This window comes from Dendropsophus ebraccatus, chromosome 14 (assembly GCF_027789765.1).
Source record: "Dendropsophus ebraccatus isolate aDenEbr1 chromosome 14, aDenEbr1.pat, whole genome shotgun sequence".
NCBI classification, from domain to species: domain Eukaryota; kingdom Metazoa; phylum Chordata; class Amphibia; order Anura; family Hylidae; genus Dendropsophus; species Dendropsophus ebraccatus.
In genome coordinates this window covers 21,685,537-21,708,977 of record NC_091467.1, presented here as the reverse complement: position 1 = coordinate 21,708,977, position 23,441 = coordinate 21,685,537, and the positions used below count along the sequence as shown (strand labels likewise).

Here is a 23,441-nt window from a genome sequence, read left to right as displayed (position 1 = left end):
AAAACACCTGAATGGAGGCCAAAATGACACTTTTAAAAAACTCTGAGAGGCGGTTGGGGGTCTACGGATACATTGGGGAATAGAGCCTAGAGTATTCTAGAGAGGATACTAGTTTCTAGCAATCTACACCGGTGTTCCCCAACCTGTATAATTATAGCAACATCTGGAGAACCAAAAGGTGGGGAACACTGATCTACATCCACTTCATACTCACCCCGCTGTTAAAGGCGTTGTCCAACGAAAATCTTTTACTTTCAAATCAACTGGTGTCAGAAAGTTATATAGATTTGTAATTTACTTCTATTAAAAAATCTCAAGTCTTCCCATACTTATCAGCTGCTGTATGTCCTGCTGGAAATGTTGTTTTATTTTCAGTCTGACACAGTGCTCTCTGCTGACATCTCTGGCCGAGACAGGAACTGTCCAGAGCAGGAGAGGTTTTCGATGGGGATTCGCATAAAACCGAGACTCTCGGCCAGAGATGTCAGCCGAGAGCGCTGTGTCAGACTAAAAATAAAACATCTCCTGCAGGACATACAGCAGCTAATAAGTATGGGAAGACTTGAGATTTTTTTTAATAGTAAAGTAAATTACAAATCTATATAACTTTCTGATATCAGTTGATTTGAAGGAAAAAGACAACCCCTTTAAAAACTAACCAGGACAGCTGAAGGTTTTGTATTAACCAGAGAGCCACAGGTTAGTTGGGGGGGACGACTGGTCTAGATCAACTAAATCCTTCCTTCCACAAACCCCTATATAATCATCAGCGATCGCTCGGATATTCATGTTGTACATGCACAATCCAGTTACCTGACATCTATATATTCGGCTCTGAACATATCTGCTTCATACGCTCCATTCACAGCCTCAGAACATGTCATATGTCTGGAGGAGCCTTGCCAAACCCAGGACTAGTTTTCCCCATCTAAACAATAGACACCACAGTGGAACCCTTTTATTAGTCTATGGCAAATATAGGGAACCTTCGGCCTGCCAGCTGGTGCAAAACTACAATTCCCATCATGCCTGGACAGCCTTCGGCTGTCCAGGCATGATGGGAATTGTAGTTTTGCAACAGCTGGAGGGCCGAAGGTGCCCCATCCCTGGTCTATGGCAAGGGTAGGGAACCTTAGCTCTCTAGCTATTGCAAAACTACAACTCCCATCATGCCTGGACAGCCAAAGCTAAAGCTTTGGCTGTCCAGGCATGATGGGAGTTGTAGTTTTGCAACAGCTGGAGAGTCAAGGTTCCCTACCCCTGGACTATAGAATCCCCCAACACTGGTGTTGGTCTCTACCATATCATACCTGATAACCACCCATCAATTTCATTGGGATTTTTCCCATGTGAACAAATCTAAGGGCCCTATTCCACCGCACAATTATCGTTCAGATTATCGTTAAATCGTTCGACTCTAAACGATAATCGTTCGTTTGAATAGCAGTTAACGACTAAACGAGAAATCGTTGATCACTTAATAAGACCTGGACCTATTTTTGTCGTTGCTCGTTCGCATTGAATAAGAAGTCGTTCGGTCGTTCGCAGTAGTGACAAACGCAATAGCGACGACAAGACGACCGCAAGAACGATCATAAGTAACGATTATCTTTCCATCTAAATGGGTGAACGATTTCAGGTCTTTCGCAATAGCGGTCGTTTGGATCGATTATGCGAACGATAATCGTCCGGTGGAATGGGGCCCTTAGGGCCCTATTCCACCGGACGATTATCGTTCGCATAATCGTTAACGATAAACAATCTCAAACGACCGCTATTAGGAAAGACCTTAAAACGTTCACTCAATTCCATGGAACGATAATCGTTACTTATGATCGTATTTGCCATAGTTTTCTCTTCGCTATTGCGTTCGTATCTATTGCGAACGACCGAACGACGTCTTATTCAATGCGAACGAGCAACGATAAAAATAGCTCCAGGTCTTATAAAGCGATCAACGATTTCTCGTTCGGTCGCTAATCGTTAACTGCATTTCAACCGAACGATTATCGTTTAGATTCGAACGATTTAACGATAACCGTCCCGTGGAATAGGGCCCTAGGTCTACAAGCCAACACTCCTTTACTTTTACCATGGAAGTCAATGGAGAATCGGATCATCTATGGTTATGTGGGCATTGGATACTCCCATTATAGTCATGGATATTGGCGTGGATACATCGGCGCCATTTTTGTCGCTGTTCTGCTCCTATAGCGACTCTAACATGACCCCGGTATGTCTGATCACTCCATGTAAGTGTGTATACAGGCAAACAGCAGTAGAGAACGAGCGCTGTACAGGGAGTATACACATCCTGTAAGGGGATACCACATCCATAGCAGATCACATATACTATGGGTGAGGTGTGAACAGGGACTGAGGATGAAATAACGCAGATATAACTAGCTGGGTCTATGTATAATACATAGAGCTCTGTCTACTTGTGGGATCTGCTGCCACCCCAACCCCACCCTGCCCCCAGCCCCTGCCCGTCCGGGGGCACCCGGTGCCAGGCGACCCTTACCTGAGCGGCGGGGGAAGACGGGGATCCCACCAGGCAGAAAGCCACGCCATTCATTTAGGTGGAGGGGCCGGGAATCCCTGGCAATGGCCGGAGCCTTCCTCCTGTGTCTCTCTCCGGCAGTGTGTGTATAAGTCTCTCCCTCCTCACAGGATGACAGAGGAGCTCCCCTCCCCCTCCTCCTCCTGCTGCTGGAGGCGAGGGGGAGATACAGGGCAGAGCCGCCGCCGCCGCTGCTGCTGCTGGGAGGAGGGGGGCGACGAGCTGTCACACTGGGGGCACTGACAGAGAGAGAGGACACAGGGGAGAGGAAGGAGACCGGCCAGACGGGGAGATAGGCGGCAAGAATGGCAGCTGATAAGCGGGAGCGGGATGGAGACGGCGCTGAGGGACACTACGCCTCAGCCTCACCATAGAGACCAGGCCCCAGAGAAGACGAGCAGCAGTTGCTCATAGCAACCAATCACATCACAGCTTTCTGATTTCAACCTTCAACCTAATAATAATTCGATTGGCTGAAACAAAACACTGCGACCAATCAGATTATAGCTCTCTTTTTTCCGAGTTTCAACGCAATAATAACAAGCTGGAATTTGATTGGCTGAAACAAAACACAGCAAACAATCAGATTATAGCTTTCTTTTTCCGAGCGTTAACACAGTAACATCAAGCTGGAATTTGATTGGCTGAAACAAAACACAGCCACCAATCAGATTATAGCTTTCTTTCTGCAAGCGTTAACGCAGTAATATCAAGCTGGAATTTGATTCGTCGCTGTGTTTTGTTTCAGCCAATCAGATTATAGCTTTCTTTTTCAGAGCTTCAACACAATAATATCAAGCTGGAATTTGATTGGCTGAAACAAAACACAGCCACCAATCAGATTATAGCTTTCTTTTTCCGAGCGTTAACACAGTAACATCAAGCTGGAATTTGATTGGCTGAAACAAAACACAGCCACCAATCAGATTATAGCTTTCTTTTTCCGAGCGTTAACACAGTAACATCAAGCTGGAATTTGATTGGCTGAAATAAAACACAGTGACCAATCAGATTATAGCTTTCTTTTTACATGCATTAACGCAGTAATATCAAGCTGGAATTTGATTGGTCGCTGTGTTTTGTTTCAGCCAATCAGATTATAGCTTTCTTTTTCAGAGCTTCAACACAATAATATCAAGCTGGAATTTGATTGGCCGAAACAAATATCAGCAACCAATCAGATTATAGCTTTCTTTTTTTCCAAGCTTCAACACAATAATATCAAGCTGGAATTTGATTGGCTAAAACAAAACACAGCGACCAATCAGATTATAGCTTTATTTTTGCAAGCATTAACGCAGTAATATCAAAATGGAATTTAATTGGCTAAAACAAAACAGCGACCAATCAGATTATAGTTTTGTTTTTCCAAGCTTCAACGCAATAATATCAAGCTGGAATTTGATTGGCTGAAACAAAACACAGCCACCAATCAGATTATAGCTTTTTTTTCCGAGCTTTCAACGCAATAATATCAAGCTGGAATTTGATTGGCTGGAACAAAACACAGCCACTAATCAGATTATAGCTTTCTTTTTCCGAGCGTTAACGCAGTAATATCAAGCTGGAATTTGATTGGCTGAAACAAAACACAGCGACCAATCAGATTAAAGCTCTCTTTTTTCGAGCTTCAACGCAATAATATCAAGCTGGAATTGGATTGGCTGAAACAAAACACGGCGACCAGTCAGATTATAGCTTTAACACAGTAAAATCAAGCTGGAATTTGATTGGCTGAAATAAAACACAGTGACCAATCAGATTATAGCTTTCTTTTTACATGCATTAACGCAGTAATATCAAGCTGGAATTTGATTGGTCGCTGTGTTTTGTTTCAGCCAATCAGATTATAGCTCTCTTTTTCCAAGCATAAACGCAGTAATATCAAGCAGGAATTTGATTGGCTGAAACAAAACACAGCGGCCAATCAGATTATAGCTCTCTTTTTTCGAGCTTCAACGCAGTAATATCAAGCTGGAATTTGATTGGCCGAAACAAATAACAGCAACCAATCAGATTATAGCTTTCTTTTTTTCCGAGCTTCAACACAATAATATCAAGCTGGAATTTGATTGGCTGGAACAAAACACAGCGACCAATCAGATTATAGCTTTATTTTTGCAAGCATTAACGCAGTAATATCAAAATTGAATTTAATTGGCTAAAACAAAACACAGCGACCAATCAGATTATAGCTTTCTTTTTCCAAGCTTCAACGCAATAATATCAAGCTGGAATTGGATTGGCTGAAACAAAACACGGCGACCAGTCAGATTATAGCTTTAACACAGTAAAATCAAGCTGGAATTTGATTGGTCGCTGTGTTCCAAGCTGGAATTGGATTGGCTGAAATAAAACACAGTGACCAATCAGATTATAGCTTTCTTTTTACATGCATTAACGCAGTAATATCAAGCTGGAATTTGATTGGTCGCTGTGTTTTGTTTCAGCCAATCAGATTATAGCTCTTTTACCAAGCATAAACGCAGTAATATCAAGCAGGAATTTGATTGGCTGAAACAAAACACAGCGGCCAATCAGATTATAGCTCTCTTTTTTCGAGCTTCAACGCAGTAATATCAAGCTGGAATTTAATTGGCTAAAACAAAACACAGCGACCAATCAGATTATAGCTTTCTTTTTCCAAGTGTTAATGCAGTAATATGAAGCTGAAATTTGATTGGCTGAACAAAAACACAGCGATCAATTAGATTATAGCTTTCTTTTTCCGAGCGTTAACGCAGTAATATCAAGCTGGAATTTGATTGGCTGAAACAAAACCCTGCGACCAATCAGATCGCAACTTTCATGTTCTAACCTTTAACAGAACAGTAACAAGCTGGAATCTGATTGGTTGCAAAAAGCAAAGAACTTTACCATAGCAACCTATGAGATAACTGCGTTAATTTTCTAACCTGAACTAGGATATAAGTTGGAGTCTGGTTGCAAGGCAGTAGATCAAGTTAAAGAGAATGTACCATCAGGTATATCCTCTTTAGGGTCTGTTCACACGTACAGACTCGCTGCGTATTTATCGCTGATAGTTTCTCGCACATAAATCCACAGTGATACTGATTGCTATCAAGCCAATGTATGTGTATTCTCACTGCATGTTTGGTGCGATTTTTACATGCGAGTTTTGATTTTTACATGATTTTCACAGGCAACTGTCTGAACATGCTGGGGGTTGTAGTTTGCAATAGCTGGAGACCCATAGGTTGGAGACCATTGCCTCACAGTACTGGCCAAGTATAACTACTGTGGAACTTCCAGCACTCTCCTGCACCCTGTAAAATACTTTTAGTTCTCTGAAGCAGGGATGAGAAACCTTCAGCCCTCCAGCTGTTGCAAAACTACAATTCCCATCATGCCTGGACAGCCAATGCTTTAGCTTTGGCTGTCCAGGCATGATGGAAATTGTAATTTTGCAACAGCTGGAGAGCCAAGGTTTCCCATCCCTGCTTAAAGAAACCAGGCAAACAACCTTATGGAAAGTTGACACCTATTTCACAGATGAGTGGTCTCCAATCCGTGGCTCTCTAACTACAACTCCCAGCATGCTCTTGACTATACTGTGCCAGGGCTTTTTTTGTGGGACAATCTGTAGTTTTATTCCTACTACTTTTGAACACTTTCTGTTTCTCAGTAGGCGAAATAAATAGCAACTGAGCTAGTTAAATAACATCATTACAGACAGTGATGCCCATTGTGTCTTTTTTACGTATTTAAACCCAATAAAGTTACGTGTACAATACTTTTTTGTGTTTCATTTCATTTTATTAAAGGGGTTATCCAGCGCTACAGAAACAGGGCCACTTTTGCCCCGCTCTTGTCTCCAGTTTGGTTGGGGTTTGAAACTTGGTTCCATTGAAGTAAATGGAGCTTAAAGGGGTAGTGCGGCGGTAAAAAATTATTCACAGACTAACACACATTACAAAGTTATACATATGTCTGTGAATGGCCCCCTTCCCGCGTCCCACCACCCCCACCCGTGTACCCGGAAGTGTGGTGCGCTATACATTACCTGTCACGTGCAGACACCAGTCTTCTATCTTCATTCAGCGACGTCTTCTTCGGGCGGACGGCAAACAGCTCCGACTGTTCCGAATGCCGGACGCCCTCTGCAGCGTCATCCGATGCTCAGCCGCGATTGGCTGAGCATAACTGTGCTCAGCCAATCGCGGCTGAGCACAGTTGTGACGCGGCGGAGGGGGGCGGGAGTCAGCGACTCGGCCGTCCGTCCGAAGATGACGTTTGGCACAAGATGGCGGACGGCCCTCGACACGGATCAGGTAATGTATAATGCACCACACTTCCGGGTACACGGGTGGGGGTGGGGGGACACGGGGAACGGGGCTATTCACAGACATAACATACATTACAAAGTTGTATAACTTTGTAATGTGTGTTATTCTGTGAATAATTTCTGAGCGCCGCACTACCCCTTTAATTGCAAACCACACCTGACCTGGAGACAAGAGTGAGGCAAAAGTGGCCATGTTTTTGTAGCGCTGGATAACCCCTTTAAACTTTTTTTCACTTTTAGTCCCACAAGGGAACCGTGCAGTCACATGGTTGCTGTGATCAGGGTTAAATTGGTGAGATCAGAGTTATCTCTGATCCTGGCTGTTGCCACAGGAGCCAGCTATGTGTCTTAAAGGGGTTCTCTAGCGCTACAAAAACATGGCCACTTTGTTCCAGAGACAGCCCCACTCTTGTCTCCAGTTCAGGTGAGGTTTGCAATTAAGCTCCATTCACTTCAATGGAACTGAATTACAAAACTCCACCCATACTGCGGAGAGCGGTGCTGTCTCTTAAACAAAGTGGCCATGTTTTTGTGGCACTGGATAACCCCTTTAAGCTCCGTTCACTTCAATGGAACCGAGTTACAAAACCTGCACCCAAACTGGAGACAAGAGTGGTGCTGTCTATGGAAGAAAGTGGCCATGTTTTTGTAGTGCTGGATAACCCCTTTAACTTTGCTTCTTACACTCATCTCGCAGATACAGTAGCAGCACCTGCAAGATCAGTATGATGTATCTATCCACCATACAACATCTCATAACAAATATATAAGCCATGGAGCGAGATAGAAGGGGTGTTGCATGGAAAAAAATATTGCACATAAACTCTGCCTTCAGTATTCAAGTAAGAAAAAAAATTCTTCAACATGTGCCTCTATGTTATGCAATATATTCTTCCTTGGACAACAGCTCCAGAGACTGCATTCCTTTTGTTGAATGTGAATAGAATCAGTCAGAAAACCCTCAGTATTAACTCAGAGACATGCAGTACTATGGATATAATGTACTTTAAAGTGTCCCTGTCGTTATAACTTTCAAAATCTAAATCAACAGTAGATGTGATATAAAGCAAGTTTGCGATTTACATTCATTATTATTTTTTTCTTATCCTGCTGTAAAACAAAGCTGAACTTACCAGAAATCCAGGTCCGGTCTCCTGCAGGCAGATTTTCTGACTTGTGCTGGTTGTAAAAAACAGACTAAACACAGGAATTCCGGCCAGTACAGAGAGTCACGGCTCAATGTGTCCATCAATCACATGGCTGCCTTCTCCCTGTGAGTTCTCAGATGGCCTGGGATACACAGGACTTCCTGTTTTATGACTGTTTTCTGTTTTCTTTTTAGAAAAAAGTCAGAAAACAGGAAGTGCCATGTTTTCCATGATAACTAAAAAATAAATAATCAATGAAAATTGCAAACTTGCTTTATATCAAATCTACTGTTGATTTACATTTTGAGGCTATGTGCACACTACGTATCAGACTGGCCATTCCGTGACCCCAGCCGGGTCACGGAACAGCCGGTCTCTTGCCGGATCATCCGTCCGCCCGCATCAGAGATTCCCATGGCACACAGTGAAGGGAGCGGCTGAAGCCGCTCGCTTCACTGTGTGAACTGACGGGGCTTTCTGCGGCCGGAATTCACTGAAATCCAATCGCAGAAAACTGACATGTCAGTTATTTGCAGCCCCGTATGGGATCCCGGCCGGAGCGTATACAATGTGTGCACGCTCCGGCCGGGATCCCATAAAGAAACAGGCATTGTTCCACCGCGTCAAAAGTACAGCTGTACTTTTACGTAGTGTGAACATAGCCTGAAAGTTATAACAACAGGTACACTTTAAAGTATAAATGGCTTCAAATAGAAAATCCTTATTGAAGGGTTGCCCAGGGACACACATTTTCAAAAAGTATGGTTCAAGGCATGTTAAAAACAAAGAGTAAGTCATACTCACCTATCCTGCTTTCTTGCAGCTGTTGTTCCAATGCCTCTCGGTCCCGGCTTGTCTCTGCCACTTTGTGGGTTCCTGTGATGGATTGTCTGAACAGGAAGTGATCAACATGGCACTGGAACCAGCAGGCGGTGGTGACAAATAGGATTAGGGGAGGAGTAGGAACAGTAGCTGTGAAAGATTGGGGTAGGTGAGTATGACATTTTTATTCCTAATGCACCCCTGGAAAACCCCTTTATAAAGTGTTGTATTCTGAATAGAAAATGAGAAAAAGCTGATGCCAGACTCCCTGAGAAAAAGGATCGGGCATGCTGAGATACATCAGCTGTCATTGGAGTGTCAGAAGACCACCATAAACATTAGAAGGTTGCCTTAAAGGGGTACTCCGGGGGTATTTTTCAGCAATGGCCGGGAATGGGGTGGTTATGGACAGCGGAGGTCACTTACCTACCCCGTTCCAGCACCGGTTCCTGGATCACGCCGCCCAGTACACCCGTCCCGCGGCTGCTTCCTGGTGTGAGCTGCCGCATGAGACGTAGCATTGGACACTACCTGGCCAGTTTCTATATACAGTTTCTATGTTCTCTCTCTGCTCAAGGAGTTTCTCCTACTGACATCCAACTTTCTTTCCTTTGAAAAACAAAGGAAACTTAACAACGTCCAAAATTGCTCCTAAAAGTATGGGGGAAATCAGTGTGCAACATTAATGGACTAATATATATATATATATATATATATATATATATATATATATATATATATGTATATGCAGTATGTCCATATGTATTGTATGTATAAATAATTTCCCTCATCCTTAGAGAAGAATTCTCAATGCCACACACATGCACACGTCACAGGCGGAGGAATTTCTGGTTTCCTTGAGCCAAAAAAATCATTTGTAAAACAGGAAAAGGGCGTCACTCTCCATATTAACTCTTCCTGAACCTCCATCTCCTTTCTCCGGACAGAAGGCTTCCTGTGTCACACAAAATATGTGCGAATAACAAGGGTCAAGGTTAAACAGTCAGTAAAACATCATGGCAAAAAGAGGCAAAATACTTAACCATGGGTGGGGCGAATGGAGCGGGGCCTGGGTACTATACGGGATGATGGCTGGTTCTTTGTCACATGGAGGGAAAAGAGGTCTTCATGTGGTCAGATATTTCAGTTTTGGTGATAACCGGGTCAATTCAGAGGCTAGTCATTCTATAAATGAGGAAAAAAATATAACATGAACAAGTGAAAACTAGATATGAGCATGCTCGAATCTGATCGTTTGGCATTTGATTATCGGTGGCTGAAGAAGTTGGATGCAGCCATAGGATGTATCCATATTTTCCAGGACTCCTTAGGGCTGCATCCAACTTCATTAGCCACCGATAATCAAATTCCGAACAATCAGATTTGAGCATGTTCGGCTCATCTCCAGTGAAAACACACAATGGAGTTGTGTACGAGTTGGCCGCACTCACCATAGAAGTCTATGAGGTCCAGCTGTACCTCCATATGTTTCTGATTTCATACAGAGGTATTTTTCAAGAAGCATCTCCATAACCCAGTGCTGTATGAATACGTTATAACACGGCACACAATGCCAGAGCTCTGACGTATAGAGAGACTATCAATGTGTGTTTTAGTACCCTGTAAATGGTGGACCACCTATAGCTCCTTAATTGTGCAATTTATGAGCTAGGTTCACACCCTGCTTTTTTTACTTTTTACATTTTTTTAATTGCGTTTTGAAGGTCAGGGGGAAAAAAGCATCATAAAAAAGACAAGTATTTCTACCATGAACTGCGGTGGTTTTGTGGTTATAGGCAGCGTGGAATTAACATTTTTAAGATGTTTCACCTGTCTGACCGTCAAAATGCAATAAAAACGAAGCACTATGTGGATACAGCCTTTTTACAATTACAAAAGCTTTAAAGGGATCCTGTCTTCACTTTCATGCTGCCTGAACCACGATTCGTCAGGGTGGTCCTTGGTGGCTTCCCCCTTCCACACCACGCCTTGATTGTTAGATCTCTTTAAAGGGGTACTCCAGCAGGGGGGGCACTCTTTCGCTGGGACCGGGGACGAGGTGGCTGAGGGAAAAGACGTCCACTCACCTCCCTGGTTCCAGCGGCGGGTCCCGCATTACGGCGCTCTGGTGCCCGGTTCCCAGCCACTTCCTGGTGTCTGACGCGGGCCCGAGACGTGACGTCTCAGGTCCGCTCAGCCAGTCAGTGAAGGTGGCGGGATCCGTTTCAAGTCCGCTCAGATCCCGCCTCTATCACTGACTGGCTGAGCGGACCTGAGACGTCACGTCTCGGGCCGCGTCAGATACCAGGAAGCGGCCGGGCACCGAAGCACTGCGATGCGGGACCCGCCCAGCGAAAAAGTGCCCCCCGCGCTGGAGTACCCCTTTAAGGGTGCATTCACACATACAGGATCTGCAGCAGATTAAAAGCAAATCAATTCTGGGCCATGAAATCTGCGCCATCAAGTCTGCTGCAGATCCTGTACGTGTGAACGCACCCTAATGCTGGGTTTACACGGAGCGATAAATCGCCCAATCGTACGATTAACGATTTCTAAGTAACGATTTTTCTTTTATAACGATCAGCGTTTAGATGGAACGATATATCGTACAGAAAATTCGTTCTCCGATCGTTTTGCGATCGCTTAAGCCTATCTCACACATAGGTAAAATCAGTGAACGACTGTTTACATGGAACGATGGGCGAATTTTTTGCGAACGACGATTTAAGAACAAGTTAAAAGATCAAAATGAACAATTTGTCGCTCGTCGTTCGATCGTTCGCTGCGTTTACACGTACGATTATCGTTCGAATTCGATCGTTATCATGCAAATTCGCACAATAATCGTTCTGTGTAAACCCAGCATTAGGCTTTGTTCCCACACCATATTTTTGCTCAGTATTTTGCAACGAAAACCAGGCTTGATCTGTTCGATTGGCGCACATCTACAAGCCTACGCACAGCTCGATTATTGTGCAGCAAGGGTTGTTTATACTGTATATTAAAGTCTGTGCAGCCCTTGATTTTTTTTTTAATAAACCTCATACTTACCTGTGATCCTCCACTGTCCTGCAGCCTTTCCCTGTGCACCGCTGACACTTCTGCCCTGGTCTCTTCAGTGACACCCTGCTCAGCCAATCACTCGCCAAGACGGGACACCGAAAGGTTGGAGGAGGGAGAACGGGTAAGTATCAAATTTATTATTTTTACACTGTCATCAGCTGTCGGCCGTGCACCATTACACGTAGCGATGCGCAGCCGGCGGCTGATTATTTTTTAGCAGGTTAAAATGCCAACGATCAGCTGATGATCGGCTCCTTGTAGTCTTTATTACACTGAGCGATAATCTGCCAAATATGCCTGATCAGGCAGATTATCGCTTCATGTATTAGGGCCCTTATACCCAAACAGAGATATATCTATCAATCAGAGAATGGGGTGGGGAGAAGCCAGGGACCGTCCCAATGACTTGTGGTTCAGGCATGAACAGGATGGCAGATTTCCTTTAAGTTAAAGGCAAAATAGAAAAAGACTTTGAGGGACATTTAGTCTAATAAGTACAACTATTCTAATGGGGATTGGTGTGTATTTTGTTCTAATATCTTGTGACTGATTCATTAAAATGTAGCACTGCCATAGTAAATGCATCTAAATAAAAAGGCGCAACTATGAAAAAATTGCGCAGTTTTAGTCACCTGGTTCTGACCAGACGTAAACTTACGCCTGTTTATCCGACTTTTTAAAAAGTCGCAAATGATAAATTGGGCGCTAATCCCGGATTATGTGAACTTTTGGGTGAATACTTAAAAAAAAAGTCGCATCTAAAAATATTCACCTGTCGAATACTGGTTCATAAATAGAACTTAGACCAAAAATGGGTGAAAAATACAATTATTCACCAAAAATTAGGAGCAAACCCCTTGATAAATGATTAAAGTGGAGCAACCCTTTAATACCAGGACAAATAAGGCATGAAATTCATAGTCATTGACTTCATAATACCTGGATATAGTTGTACTGGCATGTTTCCCTGGTGGACAATGTGGCCACTCTTGGTGATATGTTGGTGCAGTTGAAGGAAGAAGTAAAGGTGGTCATACACTTTCAATAACTGACGGCCAAATGATTGTTTGACCATCAGTTATCTCTCCCGTCCTCCCCATATACAGGAACGTTCAGCGTGGTCAAGCGTTTCTGTGTTCTCTATGAGGAGGGATAAGCTGCAGCTACAGAGCTCTCACTGCGGCTTATCTCTGCCAGAAAAAGGGAGTCAGGTGGTGGTTTTCAATCTCGACCGACCCCTATCTCCACCCACATCTTCTGTCGGTGGTCAGACGAGAGGGCCTCATATGCCTAATACCAACGGCCCAACCCAATGCCAATGGCAGGTACAACTAACAAAAGTATACGGTATATGGGGAGCTTTAGTCTAATCTGTCTCTGGTCCCTAAATATATATATATATATATATATATATATATGGTCAGTACAACATATTCTCTTTATCCATATAGTTAGTGAAAGTAATGTAAGTTATAAACCATCCAAATGGCTTTATAAATTTTAAAAATCATCTGATCAGCTCATCGCCCCTCTTGTTAACTGATTCAGGGGTTCAAATCCACAGAAAAAGAACTCATCCAGATGGCACTGTCACCACCAATACAATATGATGGAGAACAGGTCCTGTAACCATGGTACATACATGGAACACATACAAACAAAGCAACCCTGAGTATAAGGGATAATCCAAACAATAATCCATACAGCCCGTGCATGCTATACATACACTGCCCGACTCCATCTCTTCTTCCTATAGTTATGTCTTCTGTCTGCCATCAGAGGAAAGGACTCCTTCTTCTAGCTGGAATCCAGTGCTATAATGTGCAACACACAACTCAAACAAGAAGCCCAGAATTTAGAAAGTCAACGTTCATAATATAAATCTGTGCGGGGGTTTGTCAAATTAAAATAAAAAACAGTATTTTATCAGAAGAAGACAGGCTTCTGTTGAACGGGACATTGAATTACACTTTGAAAAATGGCTGATAAAATAAATGGAAATACTGATACAATACAGATCATACACAGATACATGTGTATCCCTCTCCATAGGCTTCAATGGATGTATCCCATCCACAGAACAGATGAAGGTGTCATATGTGTAGAAAAGCTTTTAACATGTCAAACGGTTTCATCGGTCAGGGTCTTGGTGCCGAGACCCCCACTGATCATTACTCGCAACTATCTTGTTTCGCTGGACGGCTTCATAAGACTGGTTTCACACACTGCTGTTTTTTTGGTTTTTTTTAAACTGTCACTGCCGTTTTTGTGCCAAAGCCAGAAGTGGATTGAAATGGGATGGAAAATATAAAGGGAGGACTTAACTTTTCTATTGGATTCACTTCTGGCTTTGGCACAAGAAACAGCAGTGCCATTTAAAAAAAAAAAAAAAAAAAAAAAAAAAAACCCTGCCTTGTGTGATTCCAGCCTAAGGGTATGTGCACACTACAGAATAGGTGAGGAATTTGGCGAGGACATGTCAATTTTTTGGGCAGATCGCACTTGAAAAATCACATAGAGTCAATAGGACAGGCGGAACCTGCCGCACGGACTCCGTTTGAAATTCCTTGCTTAATTCCGTAGTGTGCACATACCCTTAATAGATCAGTGATCAGAGTAAAGTGCAGTACCGCATGCTCCTTCCCACTCGTTCCAGGGGTCTCAGCACTGTCAAAAGTCTTTAAAAAAAAAAAAAAAAAGGCCAGCACAGCAATACCACTAGTCACACTATGCAGGTACATGCTGCCATGGCAAAAATACAGACAAAAAAGTTCAACAGCAACCTGCAAGTGCCGGGACTTACCGTGTATACTAACCCCCCACCAGTGTAATAGAATGGTGTTTACAGCTGATACCAGTGATGTAATAGAATGCTATATAGTGCTCCTGATACCAGTGATGGAATAGAATGGTGTATAGAGCTGATACCAGTGATGTAATAGAATGGTGTATAGATCCTGATACCAGTGATGGAATAGAATGGTGTATAGAGCTGATACCAGTGATGTAATAGAATGGTGTATAGATCCGGATACCAGTGATGGAATAGAATGGTGTATAGAGCTGATACCAGTGATGTAATAGAATGGTGTATAGATCCGGATACCAGTGATGGAATAGAATGGTGTATAGAGCTGATACCAGTGATGTAATAGAATGGTGTATAGATCCGGATACCAGTGATGGAATAGAATGGTGTATAGAGCTGATACCAGTGATGTAATAGAATGGTGTATAGATCCTGATACCAGTGATGGAATAGAATGGTGTATAGAGCTGATACCAGTGATGGAATAGAATGGTGTATACAGCAGATACCAGTGATGTAATAGAATGGTATATAGAGCTGATACCATTGATGTAATAAAATGTTGTATAGAGCTCCTGATACCAGTGATATACTGTAATAGAATGGTGTACAGAGCAGATACCAGTGATGTACTCAAATAGAATGGTGTATAGAGTGCTCACTTCAGCAGCAAATATACTAAAATTGGAATGAAACAGAGAAGATTAACATGGCCCCTGCGCAAGGATGACCATCAAATACGTGAAGCATTCCATATAAAAAATAAAAAAAAAGAATAGTGTATAGAGCTCCTGATACCAGTGATGTACTGTAATATAATGGTGTATACAGCTGAAACCAGTGATGTAATAGAATGGGGTATAGTGCTCCTGATACCAGTGACATAATAGAATGGTGTATAGAGCTGATTTAAGTGATGTAATAGAAAAGTGTATCGATCCTGATACCAGTGATGTAATAGAATGGTGTGTACAGCTGATACCAGTGATGTAATAGAATGGTATATAGAGTTGATACCATTGATGTAATAAAATGTTTTATAGAGCTCCTAATACCAGTGATGTACTGTAATAGAATATTGTATAGAGCAGATACCAGTGAAGTAATAGAATGGTGTATACAGCTGATACCAGTGATGGAATAAAATGGTGTATACAGCTGATACCAGTGATTAGATAGAATGGTGTATACAGCAGATAGCAGCTATGTAATAGAATGGTGTACAGAGCTGATACCAGTGATGGAATAGAATAGTGTACAGAGCTGATACCAGTAATGGATACTGTAATCAGTTCCAAGAATAGTTTTAGGGCTGGGCAATCCTTCCCTTATGTAGGGATGTCCAAAAAAAGCTCATAATACAGTACTGTTTGCTGTATGAATGACGTCTCATTAAACACATAAAATATATGACTTTGTGCTCTTCCTTCATTATATATGTGTAAATGTATGCTGTGCATGTTCCTGTTTCAATTAGACACATAATTCTACATTTTCTTCACTTTGTTCTTTGACCAGACCACCCCCATAAAAGGTGGTCGGCTCATAGGTGTTTCACTGTATTTTATAGGGCCGTGTGAGATTAGCATTAGCCCTGTATTACAGACAGCAAAAAGCAGACACTTAACAGACTTAAGGGGGTTGTACACCAAAAAATTTTTTCTTTCAAATCAACTGCCTCCATAAAGTGCCAGAGATTTGTAATTTACTTCCATTAAAAAATCTGAAGCCTTCCAGTACTTATCAGCTGCTGTATGCCCAGCAGGAAGTTGTATTATTTCCAGTCTGGAGAGCAGGAGAGGTTTTCTATGGGGATTTGCTGCTGCTCTGGACAGTTCCTGACATGGACAGAGGAGGCAACAGAGAGCACTGTGTCAGACAGGAAAGAAAACACCACTTCCTGCAGGTCACACAGCAGCTGATAAGTACTGGAAGACAAGATTTTTTAATAGAAGTGAATTACAAATCTCTGGCACTTTATGGCACCAGTTAATTTGAAAGAAAAAAAAATTTGGTGAACAACCCCTTTAAAATACAGGCGTGGTCTATACTGCAGATCCTGTCGCGGTTTCTGGCAACATATTGCACATTTCGGTGCGGAAATACATCAATGTGCGACATCACTTATATTTTCTCTGCACATGGATTGCCAATCAATATTTCAAGATCAAGTTCAAGGTTCAAGATCGCATCAAATTCCGCCACGTGACGAGACCTAAGGTGCTTTATCATAGACGTCTTTTCCCGTTACATCTGTATACGGGAGCTGGTTACTTTAACATGTAAATAAAATATATATGTATGTGAATAATGTACAGGAATTATTATTCATTCCTGAGAACGTCATATCCTGATGTGTGTGTGTATATATATATATATATATATATATATATATATATATATATATATATATATATATATATATATCTTCCCACACATACATGCCAGCCTGTATCTCAGGATGTGACGTCTTCAGGAATGAATGAGCGGATTGTAACGCGGGGTGGCTACTGATTGGCAGCATGAAGTAAGGTGAATACAGACTCATATCCTTTACCAGTCAGACCACCATCAAAACACATCAGGGAGGAAGTGTTTCCATGACAACCAGATCCCACAAAATGGAATTTCCAGTCTGGAGCCATCAGGTCATCTAGGGGAGAGGTCGCCGTATTTAGAATGCAGCATAGCGATTGTGTTACGGCTATCTATTTGTTAAATGAATCGCAAAATGAGGTCCTTATATGAAGTGTTTTGCCTATCAGGATACAATTACTAAGAAACGACTGATGATGACTAAGCCTTTGCGTGGAAAATTTCATAGTTAGAGAAAAGTCATGGTATTTATTATTTTAAGCTAAATTTAAAGAAAAAAAAATTGTAATAGTTCAAATTAGCCTGACGAGCCTCATTATTGCAGATGATAATGTATTGCAAGCACTGAATATAGTACTGTACATGTAACATACTGCCCTCTAGTGGTGAAAGCTAACAGCAGCTTTACATCCCATCATGCATAAAACTGCTTCAGGTCATCACTATACCAGGGAGTAACAAACATTTTTTGTATGGTTTTTACAGTTTGATTAGACAAAAAATATATATTTTACTGCCATGCACCTCCATATTCTGACCCTAAACTTTTTTTTCTATTATTGTTTAGTCCATGGAGCTGTGCGAGTGGTCTTTTTTTCCTGGAATGATTTGTGTTTTTTTTTTTTATTGTCACCAGAGAGGAGCAAAATTACAGTACGAACCGGAAATTGAAGCAGCGCCAGACCGTTCATTCTGTCTTAAAAAAAAAAAAAAAAAAAGTTCTGCTTTTTCCAAATGTTTTCCTAGAGAAGTCCGATTTTGGAAATCTCATCTACTTTGTTGCAGATTTTCAACATGGACATTTTGTGTGCAAAAAATCTTTAGTTTTTCCAATTGGTTTTTATATGACAAATGGGAAAAGGTGGAGCAGTGTCTTTTTTAAGAATCTTTTTTTTAACTTTTAGTCCACCTAATACAGTTATATTGCAGTATACTATTGTTTTACTGATCTTCTATTACATCCTGTCTCTGGCAGAGTATATCAGAAGTACTACCATAGCAGGTCTTGAGGCCTTCAATAGACTCACCATCCCAGTCCCACAATCACCTACCAGGAGGCCTACTGGGAAATTGTGTGGCCTCCTCCTCTAAGAGCCCTATTCCACCAGACGATTATCATTCAGATTATCGTTAAATCGTTCGAATCTAAACGATTCAACAGTTCGTCAACAGTTGTAGACAACTCCTGATGAAGTTATGGGGGCGTGGGGTGTAGGTGCTGTGTGCCAGGGGAGGTCCTGCCATTGCGGTTATTATATTTTTTTCCATCATGATTTAGGTTATTGTGGTATCATTTGATATATATAAACCCAGTTACACCACCAGAATGACTGTGAGCATCCTCTATGCAGATATTAAACAAATTGGATACCGAGATATCTCAGTATTTAAAGGGGTCGTTTCCTCTGGACATTTATGATTAGAGTAAATGCATTTATCTGGAGATTGAGGGCCTCCCCGCCTCATCCAGCCAGAGGTGGTCAGGAAGTCATCTCAAGACCGAGAGGCTCCTGGCCCCGTCCACTGTAGTTGTGGAAGCCGGAGGTGGTCAGGAAGTCAGAAACAGCTGAGGTGGCTGTTTACGCCGTTTGCATAACTCCACTGAAGTTAATGGGAGTTGCATAAACAGAATAACACTAAGCTGTTTACATAACTCCTCAGTTAAAGAAACATAGTAGGGAGTTACATACACTGAGGAAATTGCCTATTTGGCCGCTTTCTGCTTCCCGTCCCTACAATGTGGAGGCCAAAACTGAATCCCATATACAAGATGTGGACTTATAAGGGTATGTTCCCACACATTGAAGTTTTATTATGTTACGCAATAAAGGGCGGCAAAGAAATCATCAATTTCTTCAATTAAGTGATGCATTCAGACTGCATTTTGATTGCATTACTGCATGTGTGAACACGGCCTAAGGCCACATGCACACGCGAAGACGTGGACCTGCATCGAGAACTCCCGGGTCATGTATCATTATGACGTCGGGAACTCAAAACCTATTCAAATTTTCCCGCTGCTGTGTCACTACAGTAGCAGGAAGTATGGGGAGTATGGACAGGTAAGTATTAAGTAAATTATTTTCTTTGTTGAGCGTTCTCGCGTGTCTGGATTTGCTAAAATCTATTGAGGAATTTATTTCTGTTATTTCTGATGACTTTTTTCAGATTTCTTTTTGAAAAAATAAAAATATTTATTTTTTAAAGTTAATTATTTTCTTCACACATTCCTCAGCCGTACTTTGATATTACACATAGCAATGCGTGGCCGACAATTTTTAAAGGGGTTATCCAGCGTGACAAAAACATGGCCACTTTGCTCCAGAGACAGCCCCTCTCGTCTCCAGTTTGGGTTCAGGTTTTGTAATTCACTTCCATTGAAGTGAATGGAGCTTAAAAGTGTCATTGTCATTTAATTTATTTTTTTTTTGCTGAAATCAATAGTATGGGTGATTTTAAGAAACTTTGTGACTTGGTTTATTAGCCAAAAAATGCATTTTTATGAAAAAGCAGTTTGAAGCTCTCCCCCCTGTCTTCATAGTTTTCGATGAAGAGGTGAGGGGTGGAGGGAGATGAGGCACCAAAACCGGACAATAGAGAGTTAATTTATAGCTACATCACCAGGTTATCTCCTCTGAAGTCAGCACTGACCTCTCTGACCTCTGAATACCAGCTTTCACACAGCTCCCACTTTGTAATCCTTTGTTCTCTGTTGGCAACTAATCTCCCTCCTCCCCTCTCCATAGGTTACACAGGGCCCGACTGATGTAAAAGAATTCAGATTTCCTGATAATGAGCAGTGGATGAGAGAGAAGGAGGGGGGGGGGGGACCTGGGGAAAGTCTTTTTGATTGCAGATAATGGCATATTTGCCTAATAAACCCAATTACAACCTTTCTTAAAATCGCCTGTACGATTGATTTCTGCAAAAAAAACAAAGACAGTGACACTTTAACCCCTAGACGACCCAGGGCGTATAGTTACGCCATGGAAGTCTGTCCCCAGACGACCTAGGGCGTAACTGTACGTCCTGGGTGTTTCTCCCGCTATGAAGCGTGCTCCGGAGCGGAGCGCGCTTCATAGCAGGTGGGGGCCGGCTGCAATCAGCAGCCGGGACCTCACCGGTAATGACACGCTGCAGCGATCGCACTGCCGCGTGTCATTAACTCCTTAAACGCCGCGACCGCGGCGTTTAAGTGTAAGTGACAGGGGGAGTCCCCTGTCACTTACCGATCGGGACCCCCGCAGTGTGACTGCGGGGGTCCCGATCGGTAAAACGGACTGCCGGAGGTCTCTCACCTGCCTCTGTGCGGTCCGATCGGCGATCTGCTACACTGAGCCTGCACAGGCAGGCTCAATGAGCAGATCGCCGATAACACTGATCAATGCTATGCCTATGGCATAGCATTCATCAGTGTAGAAATCTAAGTATTGTATGTACAAGTCCCCCAAAGGGACTTCAAATGTGTAAAAAAAAAAAAAAAGTTAAAAACACTAACACACTACCCACTACACTAAATCACCCCCCTTTCCCATTATATAAATAAAACATATAAAAATAAATAAATAGATAAACATATAATATACCGTAGCGTGCGTAATTGTCCGATCTATTAAAATATAACAAGCGTCATTGCGAACGGTAAACGGCGTACACGAAAAGAGGGAAAAAAGTGCGCGGATTACCGATTTTATGTTACATTATATATATAAAAAAATTAATAAAAAGTGATCAAAACGTCCGATCTTCACAAATATGGTATTAATAAAAACTAGAGATCATGGCGGAAAAAATGACACCCCATACAGCCCCGTAGGTGAAAAAATAAAACCGTTATAAGCGTCACAATAGTCCCATTTTATTTATAATTAATTGCCAAAAAAAAGGATTTCATTTAAAAAAAATATATAACATTAGAGAATTTGCGTAAACCTGCTTATGGTTGTGTTCGGACTGACCTATAGAATAATGGTATCATGTCGCTGTTACCATATAGTGCATTACGTAGACACAGGAACCCCCCAAACGTTACCATATTGCATTCTTTTTTGCGATTTCACCAATTTATATCTTCATAAATAATATATTTGGGATTCCGTCATACATGTTATGGTAAAATGAATGACGCCATTATAAAGTACAACTATTCCTGTAACAAATAAGCCATTACATGGCCTGTAGATAAAAAACTGAAAGTGCTGGAGCTCTTAGAAGGGGAGGAGGGAAAAATGGAAACACTAAGATCAAAATTTGCGCGGTCCACTGGGTCATTTTGGGCCTGGTCCTCAAAGGGTTAATTGCAAACCACACCTGAACTGGAGACAACAATAATATAAATGCATATGTATAGAACCTATCACCCCTCCCCCTTCCCTGTATCCATCCCCTCCTTGGTTGAACTTGATGGACATGTGTCTTTTTTCAACCGTATTAACTATGTAACTATGTAACAGTCGTGTTGTCACTGGAAGAAAGTGGCCATGTTTTTGTGGCGCTGGATAACCCCTTCAAACATCAGCCAATGATCGTTTCTTTAGCTGATCAGTTTTTATTACATGATTCGGAAGAATAACGCTCTGTGTAATAAGGCCCTTAGATGTTAGTATATCATCAGTCATTCTTCAATCCCTGTTACACTGCCCGTGTTATGAGGCCCAGTTACTGCCAGTGCAGGGACACAGGAACAATCACAGGATCATTTGTGCAGCCATTCACATCCATCAGCCACACATCCCCTGTTCACATAGTGACATTGGTGGCATATGATCCCAGCAGTCAGCTGACCAACAAGCATTTTTTCACTCACTGGATAATTTTCCAATGTAAAAGGCCCATGTTAGAAACATCTAGCCTGCTAATATATCCCTATAGCGCACAAGGCGCTGAGGATAAAGGTACGTTTTCATGTACTTCATAGTTTAATGCCTACTTAATAGTTTATTTGCCTATGCAAACTAGGCTGTTTGGTGCACTGGGGGCGGGGCTACCACCCTCCGCACACATCCGGTACTCTGTAGTGATGAGCGCTGGAGTGACATTACTGCAGGGTGCCTCCCCAATATATATTAGAAGGGGCAGGACTACAATGCAGTACTTTAATACACCCAGATCAGTTTCCTTTTATTCCTAAACATTTTTTTACCAGTGTAAACTTTACATGTAATATATCTTTAACCTTGACGACATCTGTTATACACATGCAGCGGATATGTGCTCAGTGTGCTGAAAGACATGTATTTCTAGCAAAGACAAAAGGCCACATACTGAAGGTGTCGACCACTGTTTTGACGCATTCTACTAACTAAACTACTCACAAAATTATATCATGGCCTCAGGCCACATTCACAAAGCCATTACAGCTATTAGTTGTAGAAGGACACCCAACAAGAGTAATCTCTGACACCCAGCAGAGCATGGATGCATAGATGGAACAGGGAATTAAGAATACCACTGTGTAGCCTACTGCACCATACGGAGTCCAGCTATGGCCCACAAGGCCTTAAAAGTGACTGTCCACCATTACATATCACATTCATTTCACAGAGCATAAAAAGATAACATTTGCTATTTACATGGTATTAAAAAAAAATCCAGTTAGCAGTTATTTACTTACATGGTATGGCGCCACCTGGTGTTCTGAGTGTATAGCAATGTACATGTCCACCAACTATAGTGAGTGCAGGAGGACACACATGCTCAGTCACCCTACCCATGGACATGTGTGTGTAGTGATCCTCTATTTACTATAGATATAACCTTCTACCATGATAGTGAGGGAAGGAAAAGAGTCTGTGCCGTAGTATAGCAGAATATCTGAAAAGACTCGCCCTGCAGGGAGCAAAGAAGGGACTACAGTATATTGTCAGTTTATAGAGGGGGAAGGGGACAAATGCGTTAAGTTAGATCAATCGTGCGACCCCGCTGCATTAAAGATCTCTGTATGATTTGTGTGGCTCTTTAAATTTATTGTGAGCTGAGCATCGACTGTTTACACAGGACGATGTGCGGCCAATAATGAGAATTTAAAATTTGATTTGAAATTGGATTTTTTTTTTTTTTTTAAATCACAACAAAAAATAAAAATAAAAATAATTAAATAACATTGTGCTCTGTCTTACAGCTGTGCCTGAGCTA

The 23,441-nt window shown here is 42.0% G+C and overlaps 1 protein-coding gene and 1 non-coding gene across 3 annotated transcripts in view; one reads left to right on the top strand and one right to left on the bottom strand.

Annotated features, from left to right (window-relative positions):
• The window catches only part of ARHGAP23 (Rho GTPase activating protein 23), a 68,800-nt gene extending 65,830 nt beyond the window's left edge, over positions 1 to 2,970 (bottom strand). The window contains exon 1 of one of the 2 annotated variants that reach the window (XM_069953493.1): positions 2,933 to 2,970. In XM_069953493.1, the coding sequence (XP_069809594.1) occupies positions 2,933 to 2,935 (3 nt within the window). In that variant the 5' untranslated portion in view covers positions 2,936 to 2,970. The other variant, XM_069953492.1, reaches the window with a different exon arrangement.
• Positions 2,971 to 15,365: 12,395 nt separating this feature from the next.
• On the top strand, positions 15,366 to 15,472 carry LOC138773185 (U6 spliceosomal RNA). Its single transcript, XR_011359897.1, has one exon. It is a non-coding gene; the product is annotated as a U6 spliceosomal RNA (small nuclear RNA).
• Positions 15,473 to 23,441: the final 7,969 nt, after the last annotated feature.